The sequence below is a fragment of the Mastigoproctus giganteus genome, chromosome 3, assembly GCF_048544385.1.
Source record: "Mastigoproctus giganteus isolate SK-2022 chromosome 3, ASM4854438v1, whole genome shotgun sequence".
NCBI classification, from domain to species: domain Eukaryota; kingdom Metazoa; phylum Arthropoda; class Arachnida; order Uropygi; family Thelyphonidae; genus Mastigoproctus; species Mastigoproctus giganteus.
In genome coordinates this window covers 77146695-77173828 of record NC_143577.1, presented here as the reverse complement: position 1 = coordinate 77173828, position 27134 = coordinate 77146695, and the positions used below count along the sequence as shown (strand labels likewise).

The 27134-nt window shown below is 38.6% G+C and overlaps 1 protein-coding gene across 1 annotated transcript in view; it reads right to left on the bottom strand.

Moving 5' to 3' along the window:
- Positions 1-27134, bottom strand: part of LOC150088094 (transmembrane protein 8B-like) — a 265188-nt gene that overhangs the window by 119398 nt on the left and 118656 nt on the right. The window contains exon 7 of the mRNA XM_090370569.1: positions 5353-5579. Coding sequence (XP_090226695.1) covers positions 5353-5579 — 227 coding nt within the window. The remainder of the gene's footprint in view (positions 1-5352; positions 5580-27134) is intronic.

Below are 27134 nucleotides of genomic sequence, written 5' to 3'. Positions count from 1 at the left end.
GTATGCTACTGCAACAAGGTCTAGAAAAATTAGGTAGTGGGCTGAGAAGTTGTGGCAATTGAAGTTTAACATTCACAAATGCAAGGTACTGCATATGGGTAGCAATAATCACAGAATATGTTGTTGTTTGGTTTTTAGGAGCATTAGCAACTAAGAAAAGGTCATTTGGAAAGGTCATTCCCTGACCTTTCCGCATCCTCTGTATTTGGTGGTCACGGGCTCGAACCCCGGTCTAATCAAGAAGCGTGTGCTACACACTGCTGCTTCTGCCCACCTGGCTACGTAGGCACCAGTCCCAGAATAATATAACTACTGTGGGGTACCACACTCAGAGTAGTGGAGATAGAAAACGATCTTGGAGTAATTGTGCAGTCAAACATGAAGTTCTCTGAGCAGTGCAGATGGGCTGCTAGGACATGCGATGCTAGGACATGCGGTGTTGTCAATGATATACAGGAATTTTGCCAGCAGGGATAGAGAGGTGTTTGAGTTTTATAAAATCCACAAACTCATTTTATGAGTTTGTGGATTTTATAAAAGGACAGACTATACGAGAAGACGAGATTATGATTTTTTTCGATGTTACATCACTGTTCACTTGTATCCCTATTAAATTCGGAGTCCAGTGTGTTAGAATGGCATTAGAAAAGGATGTTTTGTTAAGTACTAGGTCTCCTCTTAGTGTTAATGATATTTGTGAGGGTGTGGAGTTCTGTTTATCCAGTACCACCATGTTTTCCAAGATGTCATGCATAAGCAGGTCCATGGCAAAGCCATGGGTTCCCCCATTAGTGCCATAGTGGCTAACTTAGCTATGGAAGAGTTGGAAGTTAGAATTTTTGAGGGTTTGGAATTTCCCATACATAAATGGAAAAGATTTGTTGATGACACATTCACCATTATACAAAAGGGGAGGGAGGATCAGATACTTGATGTACTTAACAGCTTCTCCCCTTTTATTAAGGGGAGAAGCTGTTAAGCTTCCATTCCTTGATGCGTTGGTTATTAGGGATGGTTGTAGGCTCAAGACCAAGGTGTTTAGAAAGCCCATGTGCGGAGGTCAATATACTCATTATACCTCGGCACAAGCCACCCAACTCAAGGGTAGTGTTGTCAAGGCTTTAGTAGATAGGGTGTGGTCCCACTGTAGCACCTCCGAGGACAGAGACAACGAAATTATTCGTGTCACAGCAGACCCCAAGAAATTCCAGAATTATTGCACACAGCGTATCTGGCGCCCCCGAATAATTCGGGGGTGCCAGATACGCTGTGTGCAACTCACGGGACGAAGGTTGTACACAGTGATATCGTGTGTCAAAGACCCCATAACAAAAGAAGCCAACAGTAGGGTGGTATATGAAATTAAATGCCCGGATTGTGGGGTGTGTTATGTAGGTGAGATGGGGCGACGACTGAAAGACTGTCTGGGGGAGCACACGAATGCAATAAAGTCCGCAAACTATGGGAAGTCTGCCGTGGCAGAACGTTTCTGGGAGAAGCAACATCAAATCTTCCCGGAGGATGCTGTCATCACGGATCATGCACAGGGGTTCTGGGACCGTAAATGGCTTGAGAGTTTACGTATTGGGGCAGCTAGCAATTCCATTAATAGAGACAAGGGTGTACGCTTACATCCCCTCTTTGAAACCGTGGTTCTTGGGCGAGATGAACGGTTTCAGCTAGTGCGCTCCCGAGCCATTTCCGGTTCCGGTGCATAAATTGGGAAATTCCGGCCTTACTCCCGAGGAACCATGTGACAAAGTGCCACGGATCTGCTATTTAAGGATGTGCTGCACAGCAGAAATATGCTGTTGAGAAAGTAAATCGCTATCTCTGAAAGCTACAGTTGTTATAATATTTTATTTTATTAACTGTTTTTATGGCTTTTAACATCATATTTTATATTTTGTATTTTATTGTAAATTAAATCACATCAGTTTTAGACTACTAAATATTTTATTTTATTTCATTTAATTTCATACGCTCGTATTTTATCTTATTTTATTGTAAATAAAGTGTTTTAGTTGCAGGATTGGAATTTGTTTATTTGAATACTGGCTGGTGTAGTTTAATTGTTCAATCTGTATAAGCTTTCTTTCTTGCATTATTTGCCACTGCTAGTAATACTAATAATTATCAATGATTACATTCATTTTTTGCAGGAAAAGAAAAGTGAAGGGAAATTAATTATGCCATAGAAAGGATGAAGAAAAATTTATATTAATTTTATTATTTAATTAAAATAAAAGACAATTATGTTTATTATTGTTAATGTAGCAATAATGAATTTAACTTTATACTGCACTACACTCCATCTTCATCTCTCAAACTACAGTAAGCGCTAGTTATTGTGATCACGTTTGCAAACTGAATTTTGATTCTAATAAGCGAAAATTGACAAATATTATCCAGAGACTATAAAAATAAAAGCACAAATTTACACTTTATTACCAAAGGTTTATTACCAATTAAATGATACGTGAAAATCGTAAGTACAAAAACAAATTTATACCTACGTTCATAGCTTAATTAATAAAAATTAATTAAACAACACTTTGTAATATGATTATAATTTAAAATAGTCACTTATATTAGATTGTTTTAAATTATCATTACAAAGTCTATTTATAGATTTTTCAATATTGTATAACAGTCTATATTCACAATCACTTGCACCAGTTTCTTCCAATCTCCTCACGCTCTCCTCATGACGGCTATAGCTTCACGAGTTTGCCGTTTAGTAACTGGAATTTGTTCGAGTTCATCTTCATATTCCTTCTCCTCCTTGGGGAAATTATTAGTAACAGACTGGGAAATTTCTTTTCTGTTAAAGCTGTAGTAACGTGTAGATCACCATCTATGTCCACACAATCATTAAACTCCTGTTCACCCATGTCTTCATGCTTTTCAATGTGATCAGTATTGTGCCTTAGTTGACCATCATGAATAATTAATCCACATTTTTTGAAACAGTTGCTAATGCAGGTTTCGGAAACTTCATTCCAGACACTGTCATATGAACTGCATCTAGAACAGTTATCTGCTTTGCGATATTGGATGATGTTTCCAAACCATCATCCATAGACTGAATGATTCTTTGCCTCATATCCAATCTATAAAAGGTCTTAAGGGTTTTTATTATTCCCTGGTTGAGAGGTTGAATCAGTGATGTGGTATTTGAAGGTAGAAAAACTAATTCAATGTTTTTGAAAGTCAACTTTGGATGAGCTGAACAGTTGTCCAAAACCAATGTATTTTTTTTTTTTTTTTTTTTTTTACTTATCCAATTGCAAATCCCATTTTCGAAGATAATCTTTAAATAATGAAGCTGTCATTCAAGCATTGGCATTATTGGCATATTAAACAGCAGCTGTTTTACTCCTTTAAAACAGGTGATTTACTCCTGCCTATAACTTGGAAAGGCTTCACTGATTGTTCCCATCATGTTTCATGTTAAAAGAACTGCAATCCTGTCTTTGATCTTCTTTCCTGCAGACTCAGAAAAATTTTTAAAAATCATGCAATGGTCTGGGGTAGCCCTGTAGTATAACCCTGTTTTATCTGTATTAAAGATGTCTCCAGGATTACAAGTGCTTAACACATTTTGCCAAGAAGTTTTCAACCAGTTATTAGCTGCAGAAATACTGGAATCCTGTTTTTCTCCGTGAAGTTTTTTGTAAACAATATCATGCCTCTCCTTCCATCTTGTCAGCATCCATCTGCCACCTTAAACTCTTTGTGTAGTTTTTCAGAAAAATCATTAGCTTTTTGAAGAAGAATGCTATGAATGATTGATGCATTAAATGAGCTGGCCTGTTTGAACCAAACGAACAGAGCTTCATATACTGTTCGGCATGTCCCTTCATGCTTCCTTTTTCTGGTTTCACTAATCACATTAATGTGTGATGCGATTTTAATAAATTTGATAAAGATGACTGAGGCACTCCTAATTTTACTGCAGCTTCCCTTTGAGACATATTGCCTAAGTTTAATTTATTGTACGTTTCTATAATTCGTAACTTATCTTTTACACTCAAATTCGCTCTCTTTCTGTTCACTGACTTTTTTTTTTTTTCGGGATAGTAAAATTTAAAACAGTTAAAAAAGATAAGCATCAATCAATAACAAAGTACAGGGCTCACACAAATTGGAACTAACAAGACACAGGCAAGCGAGACAAAGTTTAGATATAGAAATGAAGAGCAGATTTCAGTGAGGGAACACATTTCACCATAATAATCTGAAAACGCAGAATTCCAGCTGTCGGTATTATCACAAATGCAATAAGATCGAGTTTACTACCTGTCTATTGCATTAACAGAAAAGTCCAATAAACTGGAAACTGCAAATTGTTTTTATTGTTTTATGGTCGTGACCTCTAAAAATGTGATTTAGAAAAATATATATGAGGCTTTAAAAATTGATTCTTATAACTGAAAATGTGATTCTAATAAACAATGAAAGTGTAGTGCATTTTACTGATTTGAATTGGTTCTTCGAAATTTGATTCTATAAGGTGGCTGATTCTAATAACCAGTGATCACTATAAATGGCACTGTAATTGATTTTTAAGAACAATTTTCAAAAGTCATGGGTGTTGGCATTTTGCTATCCCATTTCCTTTAATTGCTATAGCTTTGAAATGCATTTTACTACACTGTAATAAAGATATGATGACAATTTGTATTGCATCAATCATCACTTTGGTACTATGAATGACTTACTCAGTGGAACTTTTTTGTGCACTTGTCATTCCTCGGGACTGTTATAGCATCAATTCGGTTTGTTATCTCCTCTCTTTTTGTTATATACTAATCTGCTGATTTTGTAAACGCCTACTATATGTAAGGTACATAATTATTTTTTCACAATACACTTCATTTGAAGCCAAGGATAGTCTGAGCACCATTCACTCAATAATCATGCATTTAAAATGCAAAGAAATGTAGCCAAGAGGACAGGCAACCAGTGTGAAGACAGCTCTGAGTACCCATACTTGCTACCCTATTTGGATTTGGTTCTTAACGGTTGGTATACTTTGCATACAAAATTTCAGAGTGAAAGGAAGTGATCATTGAAAGAATCTTCCTACACCTGTATCTGCAATTTTAAAATGTGGCTAGATGGAAGAAAACTACACCATACATCTGGTAATCCTATGCATATGTGAATGGCCAACATAAGAACTAAATTTTGCCAATTCTCAGGTAGCTTGCTGGTATGGAGGGTCAATTGTACTAAAACTACTAGTTATAACTATCTTTATAACCATCTTATTCTTTTTCAAACTGCATATAATCTCAAAATTTCTTTATGAAATGGCAGTTCAAGTTAACATTCCTACTATCATACCTTTTGTTAACATCTTCATCTTCCACTGTGTAGCATATGGGAAGAAGACTGAGATACCAGATACCTGCTTCAGGATATGGCACCATAACTGATCCTAAACGACTCTGCCAGGAACTAGTATTTACCTTAACAGTCATATTAGAGGGGCAAATCCCATGAGCTGTTATGCTTGGACGTATTCCATATGACAAACAGCCATTTACAGATACATTGTGACCTGTGAGATTCTGCAGAAAAATTGAAAAATATTAAAATACATTCAAAACTTACCTTTGTAATTTTAAACATGAAAAAAAAAAAAAAAAAAACCTTAATTTCTTTTGGATGGAACTAATAATTTCCAATATGAAATTGCCAAGTTTCCTGAACAGAGTCCCCCCCCCCTCCAGAAAACTGGTATAATAAGCAGATCACAGGATTTTCAGCATTTTTTTCAGCAGGATCATTCTTGGACTGCAAGCAACAGATAATGTTCAATGTTTAATTTCTTGTATTAATTACTATTATATTATTCTATTATGTTATATTTTCAGAGATAAGCTCTCTCATTTATGACTTGAAAGCATCAAAAAATGGGTACACTAAGAAACAACAGTAGTACATGAAATGAAACTCACTTACCCACAATATCATATTACACTACATTACTCATTGCTAAACTGCTCATGACTCTCTTATAATGCGATCTACTACTATGCCGCAATAGCCAAAAACCTAAATTGTAAAACTCAACAATTATGTAATTTTTTGATTAACAATTTATTTAATTCTCATTAATATCATAAACTTCATTTCTTGTGAAAACCTGAATGATATATATATATATATATATATATATATATATATATATATATATATATATATATATATATATATATATATATATATATTTGTAGATGCAAAACTTGAGGATAAGACTGGACAAACATATGTGTTATCAAAAAAGTCTGGGAAATAACGAAGCTTGCTGGCTACACAGATAAATTTCTTCAAAGTAATCTCCTTGACACTGTAGATGCTGATTCCAATGGGCTTCTTTTGAAATTAATAATAGCTCCTGTGTCTCATTCTGAATAATTTGCTCGATTGTTGCAAATATGTGGCCTTTCAAGAGGATTTTGAGCTTGGTAAAAAAAAAATCACAGGGAGCTAAATCTTGTGAGTATTGACAGATGGGGGAACTACAGTGGTTTAGCAAGAAATTCTTGATTGGAAGGTGCCAAGTGTGCAAGGCATTGTCATGGTGCAAGCACCAATTCCCCAAATCCCACTTTTCTGGCTGTTTCCACCAAAACTGCAGTGCACAATGCTCTGTGAGCCAAAAAATACAATAAGCACAACCTTCACATTTGATCAAGATTGCCTTGCTTTTTGGGGGGGGGGGCTTGTAGAAAAAAGAAGTCTCCACTGAGAGGACTGGGCCTCTTTCCAGGTCAGAGCTATATACCTATAAATTGTTAACAGAAATAATGGAGGAAACAAAGTATGGGTAAGCAGCAGTGGCAGCATGCTGATGAAGATCCTGTCATGCGAGAACTCACCACTCTCTACACTTAATCAGGATGCAAGGCACAAACTTGGATGAAACAAGTTGCACCCCAAAATCTAGTGTTAAAACTGATGGACACGTCACATAAGAAATACTAATTTTGCTAACTTCATGGATAGCCAAATTCTGATCATTCTTGATCAAATATGAGCAACTGAACCACAGGTTTTTAAGTTAAAGAACAGCTAGGGGGGGGGGGGGGTCATCTTGAACAGACAAGTGGCCCTCTTTAAATTTTCCAAAGCACTGAAAAATCTTTGAATACAACACATTCTCTAAAATGCTATTTTTAACATTTTGTAGGTTTCTGTTGCACTTTTACTTAATTTTAAATAAAATTTGATGCTCAATAACAGCATGCATTTTAAAATTTGACAAAACACATAGCATATCTTCTATTCAATGTGCAGTAATTCCAAATGACTGCAGATAAATGGGTGATTCATGTGCTACTTTGTCTAGATGAGCCACTGAATATGTTGTGAAAGGTCACAACTTGGAATGGTGCTGCAATTGTATGATAAAAAGTTGGTTCCCAAACATTTTGATTATAACTTGTATAGGGTGGGGATATATGTCAGCTTCACTGGGAGATAATTAGTTCACTTGGAGATAATTAGTACAATTTAAATCTCAAAGTCAATTTCATTCCCATATTACTTTAATAATATTATATTTACATAATGCTATTTGACCTTTAAATTAACAATTCAAATTGCTTTTGGCATTTTATCAGCAATGCTGCAGCCAACTGCAACATTGCTGATAAAGTTTTTAAGTTTTAACTGAAACTGTTATTTAAAGAAAAAAGAATATCTTTTTTACTTCAGTGTTAGAGTAATTCCATAAAAGCATCCTTAAAGTGTGCATAATCTTTTGAAATTTGTACTTCAGCTCAGGTAATTATTGTGACTCAAAGCATGCATTAACTAAACTTAAACACAAATACACATTATATTGTACAGTAGTGCCATCTTTAGAATGGCCATTATTAATAGAAAGGGTTAAAAAAAAATCTGTATAATTTGCATACGTTTTGGCATACACGAGATAACTCGGGATAGCCCAAATGGGTTAATTACTCCCATGTATTTTTTACTAAAAAATTTATAAAAAATACAAAAAACTATATAATGACTATTTGCATGATGCATACTTTTAATCTGTGAAATAAAAAAAAGTAGATCCGTTATGCCACATTTTCAGGAAAAAAATGTTCCAGGAAGGGGTTAATTCAGTCCTTACATCCCCTAAATATAAGGATGAAGTTCTCTGAGCAATGCAGACAGGCTGCTAGGACATCTCATAGATTTGTGTCAATAATATATATATATATATTTTTATTTTTTATATGGAAACCCCAAACACGAGAGGTATTAGAACCCAGAGTACTTAGAACCGTGCTTGAGTTGGAGGTTGAGAAGACGAAAGAAGATATTTCTTGACATCAGACTGTAATTTTCAGGAATTACGTACGAAGGAAGGTTGTTCCAGAAAACGGCAGTTGAATGAATAAACGAGGAAGATGAAAAGTTGGTTCTGTGAGTTTGAAGTTGGACAGTAAATGGATGTTGGCTGGTGCCGGCAAATGTTTGGACTTTTGAAAGAGAAAGCGGGAATTATAGAAGCCAATTCAGAAGAACAGTGCCCACGGAAGTATCTGTAGAAAAGGCATGCAACAGAAACAGTACGTCTATGAGACACAGCAAGTGGAGAGACTCTGTTAGAGAGGAGTCATTAATTAACCTAACTGCCCTCTTCTGAATGAAATCTAGAAGCCCGAGAGAGGTTTTGGGGGGCACTGCCCCAGATGTGGGAACAATATTCCATGGTAGGGTGGATTTACGATTTGTACAGAGTGAACAGCTGTTTGGAAGAAAAGTAACACCAAGAGCAAAAGAGAAAATCAAGTTTTTTTGATGCAGAGGAAGCAATATTTGTAATGTGCTTGTGCCAGGAGAGATTAGAAGTCAGGGTAATCCCCAAAAGAGATATAGGCAGTTATTGCTTTACGAGTTTTCCTCCCCCCAAGTATCAAGTATCTACAAAATCTAAAATATGAACATTAATTGCAAAAAATGAATGTTAAACATTCATAAACAACACATTTCAAACCACGTGCATAGCTATACAATACAGTGTACCCAGCTTTACGATATTAATCCTTTCCAGGGACACCATAATATCGTTAAAATATTGTAATGTGAACCCAATAACACAGTTTTTTGGTAATTCGTTTCAAGATCTCAGAAGTTGAAATTTTCGTTGTATAACTAAGCTATTTATCTCTCTAAGATGTCATTTTTAAGGTCACGCCCGTGACCTTAAGGCCATATAAAAGGTCGTGAGCATGGTTTGTAAATTGCATTGGTTACCAATTCAAACCATTAAAATACACTACACTTTCATCGTTATCATATGTTCCGTTATAAGAATCAATTTTAGATGCCTTTGTGATATTTTTCTTAAGCACATTTCTGGAGGTCACGACCATAAAACAATAAAAACAAGTTGCACTTTCCAGGTTATTGGGCTTTTCTGTTACTGCAAGCAATATAAACGGGTAGTAAACACGATCTTCTTGCATTTGCGAAAATACCGATAGCTGGAATTGTGTGGGTTTTTAAGTTATTATGGTGAAATGTGTTTACCCTTTACTGAAATCTTCAATCGTATAAAAAACAAATTTCCAGAATCTTCTCTTCATTTTTTTTTTTTTTTTTTTTTTTTAAGCTTCGTAAACTTTTTACTCCGCATGAATCATGTTAGTTGCAATTTGTGTGTGCCGTTAAAAAATGCTTATGCATGCAATTGTGAAATTTATAATTAAAAGAGAAGATTACCTTGGAAACAAATGCCTCTTGAAACATTTCTGAAGACGACGATTTCTTATGCAACAAACCAACGAGTGCCGAGCCAATAATGAGTGATCAACGAGTGTGCATTTAGTTGATGATGATGAAGAATAAACATTCTTTAACATTTGTTGTAAGTCGTAAATAATTTCTCTATTATTATAATTTGCTAGATTTTAGAGGCTACTTTTCATTTCTTTGGATAAATCAATCATTGTTTAAACAAACTAATTAGCTAACTAATTTCATTGTTGAGAACGTAACCCCTATTTTTAACCTTATGTCTATGTGAAATAAATTCCCGCTTTATGAGTTTGCTTTACGAGCACGCACTAGGAACGAATTAACTTTGATTTGATTTTGATTTTTGTGGTGCAAAAACAGCAAGGTTATAGTGTGCCATGCAAAGATTAAAATTCAAAAAAAGATTAGACTGGTTTCTTTTAAAAATGTTATTTCGTCTAAAGTTGCATATATATATACAGACATATCAATACATAAAATCAGTATTTGTAATGGTAATTTGTAATGCGTAAGCTGGACCGCCAAGGATGGATCACAGGCTTAATTCGACATAGTTTGTTTGTAGTAATCAGTCGATGCCACGAATCTTGCCACTGAGATTGTAGGTTACTACGGATCACTTGCCTGTAGTCTGTATAGGGGACTAACAGGTCAAGATTATCCCTCAGGGCTGCCGATTTGGCTGCAATGTCAGCCAGATCATTTCCTCTAATCCCGATGTGACTGGGGATCCAGCAGAAGAGGATATCGAATCCACTTGTATGGAGATTGTATATTATCTGCTGAATTCGGGACAGGGTTGGATGATTGGTGTGTGACATCGCTGATAAAGCCTGTAGTGCACTCATTGAATCGGCATATATAATACACCGTTGGTAACGGTGTTTTCTTATGTGATCTAGAGCTAACTCTATGGCATGCAGCTCTGCAGTGTAAATGCTGCAGTCAAGGGGTATCTGCTCTGATATGGTATTATTTGGAAAGACAGCAGCAGATCCCACATACGATTCTGACTTCGAGCCGTCTGTGTAGACTGGCAAGAAGTCAGAGTGTTCTGCACGGTGTTGTGAATGGAGCTGAAGGTAGACAGAAGACGGAGTATTAGACTTCATCGCAGCCTTCAGCGAGAAGTCACATGATGGGGTGTGTGTGCATGCCAGGGTGGAAGGGGCTCCTTTGGTGATCGAGCAACCTTGTCTACCGAGATGTTAAGCTCATTGAGTAGCTCTTGAACACGAATGCCGAAAGGGCGATTGGCGGTCCGTTGTATGTTATAGAGATTTTCCCATCGTGGCTCGAAGACGGATGTCCACGTGGGATGATCCGGCAGGGACTTCAGCTTGAAGGCATATTGTAGAGACAACTGCATTCATCGAAGCGACAAGTATGGTTCATTTGCTTCGACATACAGACTTTGGACAGGTGATGTTCTGAATGCACCAGTAGCGATACGAATGGCTTGGTGATGGATGGGGTCAAGCCAACGAACAGCGCTATTTCTAGCAGATGCATATACCTGAGACCCATAATCTAATTTTGAACGTACAAGTGCACGGTACAGACGTAGGAGAGTGCATCGGTCTGCACCCCAAGAGGTAGAAGAGAGAGAGCGGAGGATGTTAAGCCCTCTCGTACACTTTGTACGTAGCTGACGAATGTGTTGAACAAATGTCAACTTTTTGTCAAAAATGAGTCCCAGGAATTTCGCCTCTGATACAACTGGAATGGTGCTTTGTCCAAGTCGTAATTCAGGTTCGGGGTGGAGGTTACGTTTGCGACAAAAATGGACGCAAACGGTCTTCTCCGGTGAGAACCTGAAACCATTGGCCGTGGCCCAGGTGTTAACACGGTCAATAGCTTGTTGCAGTTGTCTCTCAATAACCCTCATATTGCATGATTGAGAGAATATGCTGAAGTCATCGACATAGAGTGCACTGTTTATAGTTGGAGGAAGTTGTTCAGAAATAGAATTTATTTTAATGGCAAAAAGCGTAACACTTAAGACAGATCCTTGTGGTAACCCCTCCTCTTGGCAAAAAGGCCGCGAAAGGGAGGATCCTACACGAACTTGGAAATAACGGCAGGATAAAAAATTTTTAATAAAAATGGGAAGGTGGCCTCTCAGACCGAGGTTGTAAAGGTCTTTTAAAATACCAAATCTCCAAGTTGTGTCGTACACTTTTTCCATGTCAAAGAAGACTGACACCAAGTGTTCTCTTTTTAGGAAAGCATCACGGATTGATGTTTCCAGTCTAATTAAGTGGTCCAGTGTGGACCTGTTTCTTCGGAAGCTGCACTGAAAGAGGGAGAGAAGGTCGTTCGATTCTAAATACCATAAGAGACGAGCATTGACCATTCTCTCCAATATTTTTCACAGACAGCTGGTCAGAGCAATAGGACGATAGTTTTTTGGACATTTAGGATCCTTTCCCGGCTTAGCAAAAGCAAGTATAGTTGCCTTGCGCCAGGTATCCGGAAAGTGCTCTTCAAGGGAGATTCTGTTATACATGAAAAGCAAACAGTCCATGGATTCTGGGGAAAGATGTTTGATCATTTCATAATGGATGTTGTCTGGTCCAACAGCGGTAGCCTTTGTACGGGCAAGTGCTGTTTTTAGCTCGTGGATAGTAAATGGCCCATTATATGGGTGGGAACCCTTCGATGTGAACTTAAGGGCCTGATTTTCAGTCTTGCACTTTAAGACCAGAAACTCTGGGGAATAAGATGACGTTGCAGAGATGTTAGAAAAAGTTTCCTCAAGAGCATTGGCGATTGCAGTGGAGTCTGCAATAGTACATCCATTATACTCAAGGACCGATGAGGGGTGTGCTGTGTATTTACCCTTCATTTTCCGGATTTTTTCCCAGACTACCTTAGAGTTGGTAGACTGGTTAATAGATGATGTAAAACGGATCCACGATTCCTTTTGACTCTGACGACGGATGTAGCGTGCTTTGGCTCGTGCACGTTTAAAGGCTATAAGGTTGGTCGTGGTAGGATATCGGCGGAATATCCCCCACGCTTTGTTTTGAGCCTTTTTGGCTGCCTGTGCATTGTGAATTCCACCATGGTTTGGGAAATGGTGGAAACCGGGAAGATGTTTTTGGAACAGCATTCGCAGCTGCTTGGACAATATTTTCTGTGATGTACTTAACTGCATCATTGATAGGCTCTTGACTGACCGTGCTAAGATCAAAAATTGCCTGATGTTGGAAGGCAGTCCAGTCAGCCTGATCAATCTTCCACCGTGGTAACCTGAAGGGAAGACATGGTCTCCCACTGTGTAACGAGGTTATCACAGGGAAGTGATCACTTCCGTATGGATTCTCCTCCACTTCCCAGGTGAGTGAAGGGAGTAGAGAAGGGGAGCAGATAGAGAGATCAATGGCAAAAAAAGTATGGGTAGGCATGTGGAAGAAGGTGTTTGTTCCAGTATTTAGAAGGGAAAGGTCATTGAGCATACGCTCTATGACTCGTCCCCTTCCGTTGATGTTAGCACTACCCCACAGGGTGTTATGTCCGTTAAAATCCCTGAGAAGTAAGAAAGGGGGAGGCAGCTGCGTTAGAAGATCATCAAGGTCTGCCTGGGTGATGTCAGTCCCAGGTGGCAAATAAATGGAGCACACAGTTATTAAAAATCCCACTGAAAGGCGAATTGCAACAGCCTCTATGCTGGTTGTAATTAGCAAGGGCTGCACTGGGGTCTGGTTACCCACAAGGATAGCCACTCCCCCATGTACAGAGCCATCCGCAATTCTATCCTTTCGAAAAAATGTGATGTTGTGCATGGTGGGATCATCATTTGCCTTTAGATATGTCTCCTACAAGCAAAAGCAAACTGGCTCGTGCTTTTGCAGGAGGGCCTTGATGTCATCAATATTTCGCCGGAATCCACGACAATTCCATTGTAGGAATTTAGCCATTATTTTGGCTTGGTGGGTTCATCAGGCGGCTTCCGAGGTGCTGAGGGCTTACTTTTATCAGTCTTGGATTTATCTTTTTTGGGGAAGAATGGACGCTGTCCCGTGTCCATTTCCTCCTCCGCAAAGAGTTCCAAGACTGAATCTTCAGGTACCTCCTTCTGCTCAACATCCATCTTTTCTTGGGTAATAGTGGGGACTTCCCCTTTCTTATTCTTTTCTTTCATAATTACCTTTGTTACTTGTGGAGCATTAGGAGGTACCGATATAGGAGTGGAAGCTGATTGGTCCTTTTGTGCAGGTTTTTGAGAACTTAAGAGATACCGCACGATGGGAGTGAAAGACTCTTTTGGAGGAATGGTCATGTCCGTCTGAGTTCCGACGGAACATCTCCCTGCTACCTTCTGGGCGTAGGTAGGTCTGTTGATGTTCAGGGGTTTCACTGATTTCCTTGCCTCCTGGTATGATATGTTAAGCTCTGCCTTCAGCCGTTGAATCTCTTTTTCTTCTTTCCACCTCTGGCATGCTCGTGAGTAGGCCGGGTGTTTGCCTTCACAGTTAATACAGGTGGGTTTTGCGGCTGAACATGCTGTTGTTTCGTGGTCCTTTGCACCGCATCGAGCACATGCAAGGACTCCACGGCAGGCCATTTGAGAATGTCCATACTTCTGGCATTTAAAACACCGTAAAGGGTTCGGAACGTATGGACGCACTGAACAGTTGATGTATCCAGCTTTTATCTCGTCAGGAGGTTTAGGAGAGTTAAAAGTCAGGATAACGCTCCTGGTTTTAACAATTTTTCCATCCCTTCGCGCAGTAATTCTCTTGACGGCAATAACTCCCTGGGGTTTTAATTCGGAGCAGATTTCCTCCTCGGTTACGTCGAGAAGGTCCCACTCCGAAATGACACCTCTCGATGAATTGAGTGTTCTGTGTGGTGTCACTATTATAGGGATTCCTCCGACTGATGTTACTCGGAGTAGATGTTCGGATTGCCTATCATTTTTAGTTTTAATTAAGAGGTCTCCAGAACGGAGCCTCTTAACTGATTTGAGAGAACCTGCTAACCCATCTAACCCTTTCTGTATAAAGAAAGGTGACATTTTACCAATCGGTTTTTCATTGGTGGAGTGCATGATTAGAAACCGCGGGATAGGCCCTGATGGTAATTCAGTCCGCTGCCTCTTTGAAGCAATAGTGCTGTCACTGTCTATATTTTCAGATAGGGACCGGGTTGGGGCCCCTGAAGAAGTAAGTTTATCAGGATTCATATAGTTTTTTAAATTGTTCAGTGCCCGGGCTCCCCACCCACCACGGAGCCCAAAGGGACGCCCACTACCCGGCATGCAATAAATGCGCTCGGGAGTGGAACGCCAGGGCTACCCAGACACTATACCCGCACCGCCGCCAGCCTGAATCCTGTCCCTCGGACCATGAGGGTAGGGGCGTGGCATTGACACGGTTGACCCTCGCAGGCGAGCCTACTAGCTGATTGATCCTAGCCGGGCCTTCCTTCGAAGCAGGGGCCAAAGTGGTGTATTGAAGCTGGGCCCCTCAACCACCAGGATCCCCCTTTCCGAATTTCCACGGGTCGCAGCGCACGGCAAACACGCCGGATTCCATTGATGTAAGCCTGGAACCTGGGCTGTGGGCGTTGGATCCGAGTGACGCTAGTCTGGAAGTCCAGCAGCATCACTGGGAGGTCCCCTCACCACGTACAGGTGCCCACGTCGAGGGGGGGAACGAATTAACCTGTAAAGTCGAGAACTACCTGTATATCATTTTGCCTAGAAATTGGAGTGTCACAAAAGATAAGCATAGGAGCAGAAGAATCCTTTTTGCAAGATATAAGAAAAGACTGAGTTTTAGAAGGGTTGAAATCAACTAAGTTGTCTTTGCCCCACTGGAGGATTACCTGGAGATCGGCATTTAAAGAATTGGTAGTGGATATTTGAGAAGTTGAAGCTAATTGAGTAGGGCAAGGTTTTTCAAAATGGAAAGTGGAATGCAATGTGCTATCATTGGCATAACTATGGATAGGATTTCCAGTCAATGGAAGAAGGTCATTAATATACAGGAGGAAAAGAGTGGGGGAAAGAACTGAACCTTGGGGGACACCAGCATTAGTGGAAAAGTTAGAAGACAGAGAGCCATCTATCATGACCATCAGTGAGCGAGAGAGAAAACTGGATAACCAATTATAAAAAACAGTTGGCAAACCATAAGATGGAAGCTTGTTTAGAAGACCTTTATACCAAACACGATCGAAAACCTTTGAGATTTTAAGAGCAACTGCTTGTGGTTCCCCAAACTTTTCCATTGAATTTGTCCATAAATGGGTAACATAAGCCAGAATATCACCAGTGGATCTACACTGACGGAATCCACACTGGCGACTGTTGATCAGACGGAAGGTTTCTAGGCAGTTTAAGAGTTGGCAGTTAATTGATTTCTCCATTACTTTAGAAAGAGTAGAAGTAATTGCAATGGGACGATAACTGGATGGGAGGGATTTGTCACCCTTTTTAGGAACTGGCTGGATATGAGCAAATTTCCAAGCAGAAGGAAAAACACCCTTGGAATAAGAAAGTGAAAAAAGGCAGCAAAGAACAGAAGTTCAGGAGCACAGGTTTTGGAGGAATTTATTGTCAGTAGAGAAAAAGAGATGATATCCCCTTGTATAAAGCAATGGTTAGGTTGCATCTTGAGTACAGCATACATGTTTGGAAGGCCTTGAAGGGACGTTGAACTGTTGGAATGGATACAGAGAAGAGCAACAAGATTAGTCAGGCACAAAAGGGCACTCTTACCAAGAAAAGACTTCAATTCCGTAAATTGTAGCATCTGGAAACTAGGGTACTCACGAGGAGATCTGACTGAGTTATTTAAAGCTTAATGGTTTGAGTAAACTTAAAGCTGATGACATCTATACTCTTTCTCAGACAATACATATGAAGGGGCATTACCGTATTTGACGGCATATAAGATGCACTTTTTTCCGAAAAATCACCCTGCATCCTATATGCAGAAATGAGTCCTACCTCATTGGCGTCGGGGCAAGCGGGCAGGTTGTACTTCACTGTTCAGTCAAAATATTTTTGTTTCTGAAGGATAACGGGACACCCTAGGGTACTTTTGGACTTGAAGAGTTGTTTGGAATTAGTTCCGTTTCGAAAGTCAGGGAAAAGAGGAAAAGTCTTAGAAGGCAATGGAAGTGTCAAGATTCTTCACCAGATTTCTCAACAGTTAGCTGATCCTTTAAAAGGTGGCACAAGCAGCAGGCCAGTTAGTTCTGTTCAGGTTTTTGTGATGTTGAGTGTGTCTCTGTGTACAGTAGTGTACTTTAATTGTGTGTGAAGTGACTATAATCATGACAATGAATTGTAATCATTGTGGGTGAGTGAAATAAAGTAAAGAACAGTGTTAATTGTACCAGTTGTTTTTAATCAGAACCCCCATTTTGTAACAATATTGTTTAGTCTTGGCGTTTGACATTATTTTAAAGTATTTTACCCTCAGAAAACGGCTGCAGGAGAAAAGAGGTTGAGTTACACTATTGGGTATAAATTAAATGTAATAGATTATGCTAAAAAACATGGTAAGAGTGCTGCAGAAAGGTTTTTTTTTGGCCACAGCCTATGGGAAAAATGATACGTGTCTGGAAGAAGCAAGAAAAAGAACTTCAAGTTGCTAAAAACAGTAAACAGAACCTTCGTCGTCCAGCAACGCATTGGACAGAACTTGAAGATGTAAAAGAGTGGGCAGTAGGTGAAAGGAATGTAGGAAGTGTTTCTAACAAAATGATTATGCGTAAGGCGAAGATATTAGCAGAAGGCTGGTGTTACCGATTCATGCATAGGCATGGTTTATCAATGCATACAAAAACATCAACCGCACAAAAATTACCAGCAGATTATGAAAAAAATACTGGAATTCCGTAAATTTATAATAAAGGCACGAAAACGAACTTCTTTTGAACTTGGCCAAATAGGAAATATGGACGAGGTCCCACTAACTTTTGATGCACCATACAACAAAACTATGAATATCAAAGGGTCTAAAAACGGTGTGAATAAAAACCACCAGGCATGAGAAAACACATTACAGTAGTTTTGGCCTGCTGTGCTGATACAAAACTACCACCATTTTCAATATTTAAAAGAAAAACTCCACCTAAGGAAAAAATTACAGGTGTATTTGTTTATGTTCATCCAAAAGGATGGATGGATAAATCTGAAATGAATTAATGGCTCCAAAATATATGGACAAGGCCTAGTGGTCTCTTAAGGAAACCATCTCTTCTCATTTGGGACCAGTTTAGAGCCCACAGAACTGAAGTCATTAAAAAGAGGGTGAGAGAATTGAATACACAGGTAGTTGTCATTCCTGATGGACTGACAAGCCAATTGCAGCCTTTGGATGTGTCCATAAACAAGCCATTTAAGCAAAATATGACAGAACAGTGGAACAAATGGATGGGAGAACCCAATGGTGACCTCACGCCCACAGGAAGAATGAAGAGGCCCACCACTGTACAGGTGTGTGAATAGGTTAAGGAATCTTGGAGAAATATAAGTGGTAAAATAATTATAAAGTCCTTCAAGAAGACTGGAATTAGTAATGACCTTGATGGCACTGAAGACACTGCATTATTTGAAGACAGTGATACCAACAATAGGGAGGAAGAGTTTTTGGGATTTGAAGGTGATGATTTTTTTGGTTTTCAAAATGACTGAACTTTCCCTTTGCAGAACTAATGTTTTTTTACTATTCCCTCATTGTCTTTTTGTTTATTTTCAATTCTAGTGGTAGTTTGCTTCGTATAAAATATTTTCTAATGTAGCTAACATTCTTTTATTTCTCTTTTAAATTGCCGTAACGGTAATTAATAATTATAATTAATTAATAATAATTAAATAATGTATTATTATACAGTATTAGTATTTTTCTTGCTGTTCTGATCACATGCTTAGAATGAGCTTTTTTCTACTATACACCTTAGAATAAATATTAAATGCCTAAATACACAAACTCTTTCCTTTCTAAAATGGGGGTGCATCCTATATGCCATCAAATATGGTAATTCAAATTGTACAGGACAGATGTGTGAAAATTTGCTTTGAGTCAGAGAGTAACTGATTGCTGGAATAAACTCACACGTGGTGTTGTAATAGTGAATTTAAAGGAAAATTGGACAAATTATTAGAAGAGGTGTACAAAATACAGTACATTTTTCTTTTTTTTAAGCTGTAAAAGTTTGCTAACTTGCATCATTTAATTTAAATTTAAATTTCATGTCTCTAGCACTCTTTTATTTGAAGTCATTCATATTTCCATGGGTTCTCATTTAAAATGATTGCCCTGCACGATTGAAAAAGTTTTCTATCATACAATAGCTCGATCAAATGACATTCTATATATACAGTGGCATTTTGACTGCGCCATGTCAAAGCAGATTCATTTCATTTTAATTTTTTTGTTACCGTCAAAAGACCATAGTATTTTTATATATCTTTTGGCAAATGATATTTCTTCACGTTTCTGCTGTGGTGAATCTTACAATTATTCCAGTTCATTATTATAGTTCTCTAAAGTAATCTAGAGTACTCAGTTCTCTACAGTAATCTAGAGCAGTGGTCGGCAATCAGTGGTCCGTGAGAGAATTTTGGTGGTCCGCAGAGTAATCTGAATATATATATTTGCAATTTTCGTGTTTATTAAAATGTTTCATTATATTCTGATTTTACTTTTTTACAATTTTTGCCTTATCACATTGCATGTTTATAAAAGGCCCAGTGCAATATCCGGTATTAGCGATGCTTTTATTGTAAAAAAAAAAAATATAGAAAGCTATTTCTATTTCTTATCGGTGGCCTAGCGTGGGCACGGTGCGGTTCGCAGTTCTTAGGTAAGTGACCAGTGATATTTTTATTTTAACTGTGCACTGTGTGATATTTAATCCCATCAAAGAGCTTGAGTTTGATAACTATCTTATTTCTTGTTTGGTTTTATATTCAAATAAAATAACCCCAATGAGTGAGAAAAAACAAGCAAGCATTTTGCACTTCTTAGGTAATACATTGCATTGTCATGAGTTGATTAATGAATCAGAGCCACCGCAAGGCATCATCAGGAAGGACATTAGAACTGGAGGTGGAGAGAAGAAAAAGTTCAAAGTTTCAAGAAAATATGATGCGGACTACTTGAAGTTTGGATTTATTCAAGAAACTGAAAGTGAACTGGATCCACGGCTGCTTTGTATTATATGTTCTGAGCGTTTATCCAATGATGCCATGAAACCTTCGAAACTCGGCAGGCACTTGCAGTCAAAACACCCAGATTTAGCTAAAAAGCCAGATGAATACTTCCAAAGGATGCGTGAAAATTTGCAAAAGCAAAAAAGTTCATTAGCAACAATGATTGTTGAAGATAAGTCCTTAGTTAAATCTTATTTGATAGCACTTCAAATCGTGAGATGTAAAAGCCATATACAATTGGAGAAGAATTAATTAAGCCTTGCTTGTTACAAGCCTGTGAAAGAGGTTTTGGGGAAACAGGCTGTCCAGAAACTGAAAAGGCATCTCCTAGCCAGGTGGGAAGGAGTAGTAGTGCGTAACACACGCTTCTTAATTAGACCGGGGTTCGAGCCCATCACCACCAAATATGGAGGATGTGGAAATGTCAGGGAATGACCACCGCATATCCCCGGAGCAATATGGCCTTAGTTGCTAATGCTCCTAAAAACCAAATAACAAACAAACAAACAAACAGAAACTGAAAGGAATTCCTATGTCCGCTAACTGTGAAGCGCAGAATTGAAGACATGGCCGAAGATATTGAAAATCAAGTGATTGCATAACTAACAAGGCAGTTCTTTGTTTTGTGAAGTTTGATTGCCAAGGAGAATTAAAGGAAGAACTCCTCTATTCGCTAATCTTGTCGGGTAGAACAACATGCTCTGAAATTTTCAATGCACTTAATGGTTATTTCTTGAAACACAGTATTGAATGGAAGAAATGTGTTGGGATATGCACAGATGGTGCCGCAAGCATGACTCGACATCGTTCAGTTGTTGAAAAAGTGAAAGACGTTGGACACCCAGACATTTTGTTTACTTATTGTATTATACGTCGTGAGCAACTTGTGGCGAAAAGATTATCTCCAGAACTGCACGAAGTATTCTCTGATGTAATTAAAATTGTAAACGAAATTCACCACAAAGCGCTCAATTCTCGAATATTTGAGGCACTTTGTGAAGAAATGGGCTCTCAGCATACTCACGTTCTTCTTCACGCTGAGGTGAGATGGCTGTCAAGGGGCAAAGTACTACACTGACACTACTTGTGTCTATACAATTCAACACTGACAGTACTGATGCATATGTTTCACACTATTTAAAGCTTGTTTCACACAGTCATTTTTATGAGATATATTTGAACATAATGTTTTGCCATTTTACATGGTTTTTTTAATATATGATTAATGTTTAATATCTCAGAAATAGACTTTTAAGACACTTTTATAGGAACTTTTCTTATATTTGTCAGAGACTGGAACACTGGTACATTTCTTCCATGTCTATTTCAGCTAGGCATCCCTTATGATGAAATGTGACTAAAGAACACAATTTTTATATGATAAAGTGCAATCCTTATGTTAGTCCTTGACAGATTTCCAAGCACCTTGATGTTACTCACACAATGACAAAGAGAATATTATATGAGGAAGGACACTTATCTAAACCACATACAGCACATTCAGAATCGTGAACCAGGAAATCATGCCCAACGGCTTGAACTTTGTAACTGGTTCAATGTCAACTGATGTGGGCGTTGATACATTTTTTTCAGTGACAAGGTACAACTTACTTGTGAAAGGGCCAACAATTTTGGCCCCTTCACAGGTACGAAGTGAATCCCCATGATAATCTTCATCAGCTGATTGGTCCATTTATCTCTGAGGGTTGTCATACAGGTGATTCTTATCTGTTTTTTTTTGCAGATCAAACTGGCAGACATGGTAGAAGATGTGTCTTCAGAAACACAATTTTTATGTAGTAGTAGTAATAGTGGCATGTGATGCAAGAAAGCAAGTGTATGAGCTTATGCAGCATCAGCCAAAAAAAAAAAAATTCACACAACCATTCCCTCTAAATGTTTGTCCAGTTCCTCCTTAAATTTATTTAACCTATCAACTTCCACAACAGCAGATGTAAGTTTGTTCCAGCAATTAACCACCTGCTGGCTAAAGGCAAATTTCTTCACATCTATTCTACAGCTGTCTTTCCTCAATTTGAATTTATGCCCCCTTAGGTTCGTAATCTGAACAAGTGGAAGAATCCCATCAGAATTCTGCATGCTCAACCCATTCAAGGCCTAATACACCCCAGCCAGATCACCTCGCAGGTGCCTAGTCTCCAGCCACTGCAATTTGCAGAACTTAAGCCTCTCTTGGTAAGAAGATCACTTCATTCCACTCACCAATCTTGTTGCCCTTCTTTGTACACACTCAAGGAAATCTACGTCCTTCCTAAAATGAGGCTTCCAGACTTGTACGCAGTATTCAGCATGGCCTGACCATTGCCTTATATACAGAGGAACAATCACCTCCTTTTCCATGCTAGCAAAATTGCTGTATATCATTGACAAAACCCTATGACCTGCCCTGGCAGCCTGGTCTGCATTGCTCAGAAAACTTCATATCTGACTGCACAATCACTCCCAAGTCTCTTTCATTTTCTACCACTTTAAGTGTAGTAACACAATGTTGGTACGTTCTTCTGGGATTACTTCTACCCATATGCAGTACTTTGCATTTGTCAATGTTAAACTTCAGTTGCCACTTCTCAGCCCATCTTCCCAAATTTTCTAGATCCTGTTGCAGTAACACACTGCCATTACCGTCATTAACAACCGTGCCAACCTTTGTATCATCTGCAAACTTCGACACTAAACCTGATATACCTTCATCAATATCATTGAATAATATACAAAACAACAGTGGACCCAACACCGAACATTGTGGGACACCACTAATAACATTAGTTCACGAAGAGCAGTGCCCACTGATTACCACCTGTCTTCTCCCACTCAACCACCCTTTTATCCATTTTAGCAACGTTATGTACTTTCAACTTGATGGTGCACCTCCCCAATTTTAGCTACTTGATCGTTACTTCTATGTTCAATGGATCAGTCATGGTGGTCCACCCAGATTTCTGGACTTCAACCTCCTTTATCTGGGAGGGTGCATGAAAAATGTGGTATACTAACAATAAGTGGAAACATGAGATGCATTTTCTCATCTAATTTCAGATGCTCTAAGCTGTATAAAGGACATTTCCCATGATCCCAAAGTGCATCAATGTTAATGTGAGTGGCAATTTTCAACATTCACTAGTGATTATTATCAATTAGCAATAATTATTATAAATTCAGCAATAAAAATTTTATGTAAGTACGTGTTCAATAATTCTTTTTAACAGTCAGCTAATGATAACCACACAACAGTTGAAAATCAGAACTATGGTTTATGTGATCATCCATAGCTCAATAGGCTAGCTCAAAAATTTGCAACTCTAGAATGTATCTTAAATGATACCTACAAGTAAATCCACTTCTGTTTACAAAGAAATAATAATGGCATACAAAATTCCATAAAACAATTCTAATGTGTCTATGGAAATCTAGTGGTATCAATTAAGGATGTAATAGAAAATGTTATGAATGTTAATTATATTTATCTTATTATGATATAAAAGACTAGAAAACCTATTATGCTGGCAATCTGCTTATACAGTATGTAATTTAATTATTTTTGAGCTGTATTGAAAAGGGAAAAAAAAAAAAAAAAAAAACGCCCATTAATTTGGCAAATGAGTAGAAATCAAAAATTCCTTTTGCTGACATGCAAGAAAGCAAGCTTATATAGCATCAGCTAAAAAAAAAAAACCTTCCCATTTTGCCCATCCATTCACTCAAATGTCTGTATAGTTCTCTCTTTTACTTATTTAAGTTGACCTCCACTACAACACACTGGCAGTTTGTTCCAACTATCAACCACCGCTGGCTAAAGGCAAATTTCCACACAATCTATTCTACAATTGTCTTCTCTCAATTTGAATTTATGTCCCCTTAGGTGAGTAATCTGCAAGAGGAAATATCCTATCAGCACTGAGCTTGCTCAAACCATTCAACGCCTTATACACCTCAATCAGATCACCTTGCATGCGCCTACTCTCCACCTGCTGCAGTTTGCAGAACTCAAGCCTTTCTTGGTAAGAGCAAGTTTTTGTTCCCCTCACCAATCTTGTTGCCCTTCTTTGTTCTTGTTCTAGCAACTCTACACCCTTCGTAAAATGAGGTCTCCAGACCTGTATACAGTACTCAAGGTGTGGCCTGACCTCTGCCTTATACAAGGGGATAATCACCTGATTATCCCTGCTAGAAAAATTCCTGTATATCACTGACAAGACACCATGCGCTACTCTTGCAGACTGTCTGCACTTCTCAGAAAACTTCATATCTGCCTGCACAATTACTACCCAGGTCCTTTTCACCCTCTACCACTGTCAGTGTAGTACCCCGCAGTTGATAATTACTCTGGGGTTACTGCTTCCCATATGCAGAACTTTACATTTGTCAATGTTAAACTTCAGTTGCCACCTCTCAGCCCATCTGCTCAACTTTTCTAGATCCTGTTGCAGCAGTGTACTGTCATTAGTGTCATTAACAACCCAGATGACCTTTGTATCGTACAAACTTGGACATTAAGCCTAATATACCATCATCAATATCATTGATGAATACAGAAAACAATGGACCCAGCACCGAACCCTGGGGGACTCCACTAATAACATTAGTCCATGAAGATCAGTGAAAGAAGAAGGCCACCTGCAAAAATATTTGGTACGATGATAGCATATGCCCCCTTGGTCAAGTACCTAGAAGTTTATGTGGATGAAAGGATGTTCTTTTTGCCTCAAGTGCAGAAATTGAGAGATAAAGTGAGGATGAGTTATTTAAAAATTAGGAAAGTCACATGGGTAGAATGGGGAGTGAAAGGCAAGTCCTTAGATTTCCTCTATTAAATGTATATTTCTACCGATTGTGACACATGCATGTGGGGCTTAGGGTCAGAGTGACTAATAGCCACGTTAAAAGAAGTCTTATTTCAGCACAGAGATTTGCCCTTCTGGCAATGACGCAGTCCTGCAGAACCATTTCAAATGATGCTCTGAAAGTTATTGCAGGGTGCCTCCGTAGCCAGGTGGGAAGAGCAGCAATGCGTAGCACACGCTTCTTGATTAGACCAGGGTTCGAGCCTGTCATCACCAAATACGGAGAATCCGAAAAGGTCAGGGAATGACCACCGCATATCCCGGAGCAATATGGCCTTAGTTGCTAATGCTCCTAAAAACCAAATAACAAACAAACAAGTTATTGCAGGAAAGGAACCAGAGGATCTAATTATACTTAAAAAGACAATGGTATATGTGATTAAGAATAAGAGAATAGAACTTATGGGAATAAAATCTTGTAGAGAAGAGGGAAGAGAGTATGGAAGGCACGATTTGAAAGTAGAAAAGAAAAGGTTACAGCAAGATATAGATTGTGTATGGCAGGAAAAATGGAGTAGTTCTGCTAAGGGGCGTGTTACCTTTGCCTTTCTGCCTAGGGTGAAAACTATGAGATTTCATCTTGGTCTGGTCTAGGAATGTTCCAAACAATGTTAATAACCGGAAATGGGTTAAAAGAAAAGACTAGTAGAACTTGGTGTAGAAGAAAATCCAATTTAATGACAACAATGATAGCGTATTATCTTTACTCCAATTTGTGCAGCAGTCTTCCACTTGCAACAGTATCAAAAGCCTTTCTAAGATCCAAATATATGATATCAAAATTATTCTTTGGATCCAGTTCCTTTGTGACTACATCATAGTATCCAATCAAATTGGTCAGACAAGACTTCCCCTTAACAAACTCATGCTGTGTCCGAGCTATAAACGAAGTCTTCTCTAGATGATCCTGCAATGCTTCTTTAACCAGTGCCCCCATTAATTTCCCTGGAACAGAAGTTAATTAGAAAAGGTCTGTAATTACCCGTGTCTCTCGTTGATCCTCCTTTGTGGATTGGGTCACATTTGCACATCTGTAGTCCATGGGTACCTCCACTGAGTCCAAGAAAACTCTCATAATTATCGCTAAGGGTTTGCTTACTTCCTTTACTGCCTCCTTTAATATAATTGGATAGATTCTATTCCCCCCCCAGGTGCCTTTCTTATGTTTATCTTCAACAATGTCTCCTCCACTTTATTCTCAGTTATTACAAGATTATCCAGCTTACTGTCAGAGTTTAATACATCTCTGGCATTCCCTTCCCTGAATAACTCCTCGTGTGTGAATGTAGATGCAAAATATTCATTTAGTTTATTAGCTACCTGTGCAGGATCATTAACAGTTGAACCATCGATATCAAGTGGACCAATCTGATTCATCCCCTTCCTTCTAGAGTTGACATAAGTAAAGAACTCTTTGCCGTTTTCCTTTGCCTCCCTTGCCAAAGATTTCTCTTAATCTGCCTTCAGCTGTCTAACCTCCTTTGTAACTTGGTTACAGATCAACATATCTATCATAGGCTTCTGTGTCACGTGTTAATTTATATGTATCCCATGCATTTTTCTTCTCTGCAATATGTCTCATTAGTTCATCTGACATCCATTTAGGCCTAAAGCTTGAACAATATTTCTTAGTTGGTATGTAAAGCGTAGTAGCTTCCAAGATGAGTTCTTTGAATGCTTCCCATTTTGAATTTGCTGTTGGTAACATCATCAGTTGGTCCCATATAGAATTTAAATACTGTCTCAGACCATCGCGTAGTCACCTTTACAAAAGCAATAACCCTTCCCTTTACCCCCGATGGTAGTTACCACTTTGAGTAAATCCCCCTTCAGCACATTGTGATCACTGCCACCTAGTGGTTACTTTATCTGCAGATTCTTAATGCATGAAGAATCGCTACTGATAATCAAATCAAGAGTATTACTCCCTCTAGTTGCCTCCCAAATATGCTGATGTAGAAAACAATCATCCAATAAATCCACAAAAGCCTTGCTAGTGTGTGAGAGACCAGCCCACAAATTCCAGTCAATATCTGGGAAAATAAAATCCCCCATTATAAGACTCTCTGATTTACTGGCCACTCTATTTCCCTGTATAGTTTCTTATTATACTCATCAGAGTCATTAGGCCTATAGCACACTCCTACCTTCAATTTTGATCTCCCAATGCTTATGTCACAGCAAACAGACTCAACATTGTATTGTCCAGCAACGTCAATTGGATGCAGTTCCTTAGATTTTATGTGTTTCTTAACTAACAGCATAACCCCTCCTCCCTTCCTGTCCTGTCAATCCTTTCTGTAGACGTACTCCCC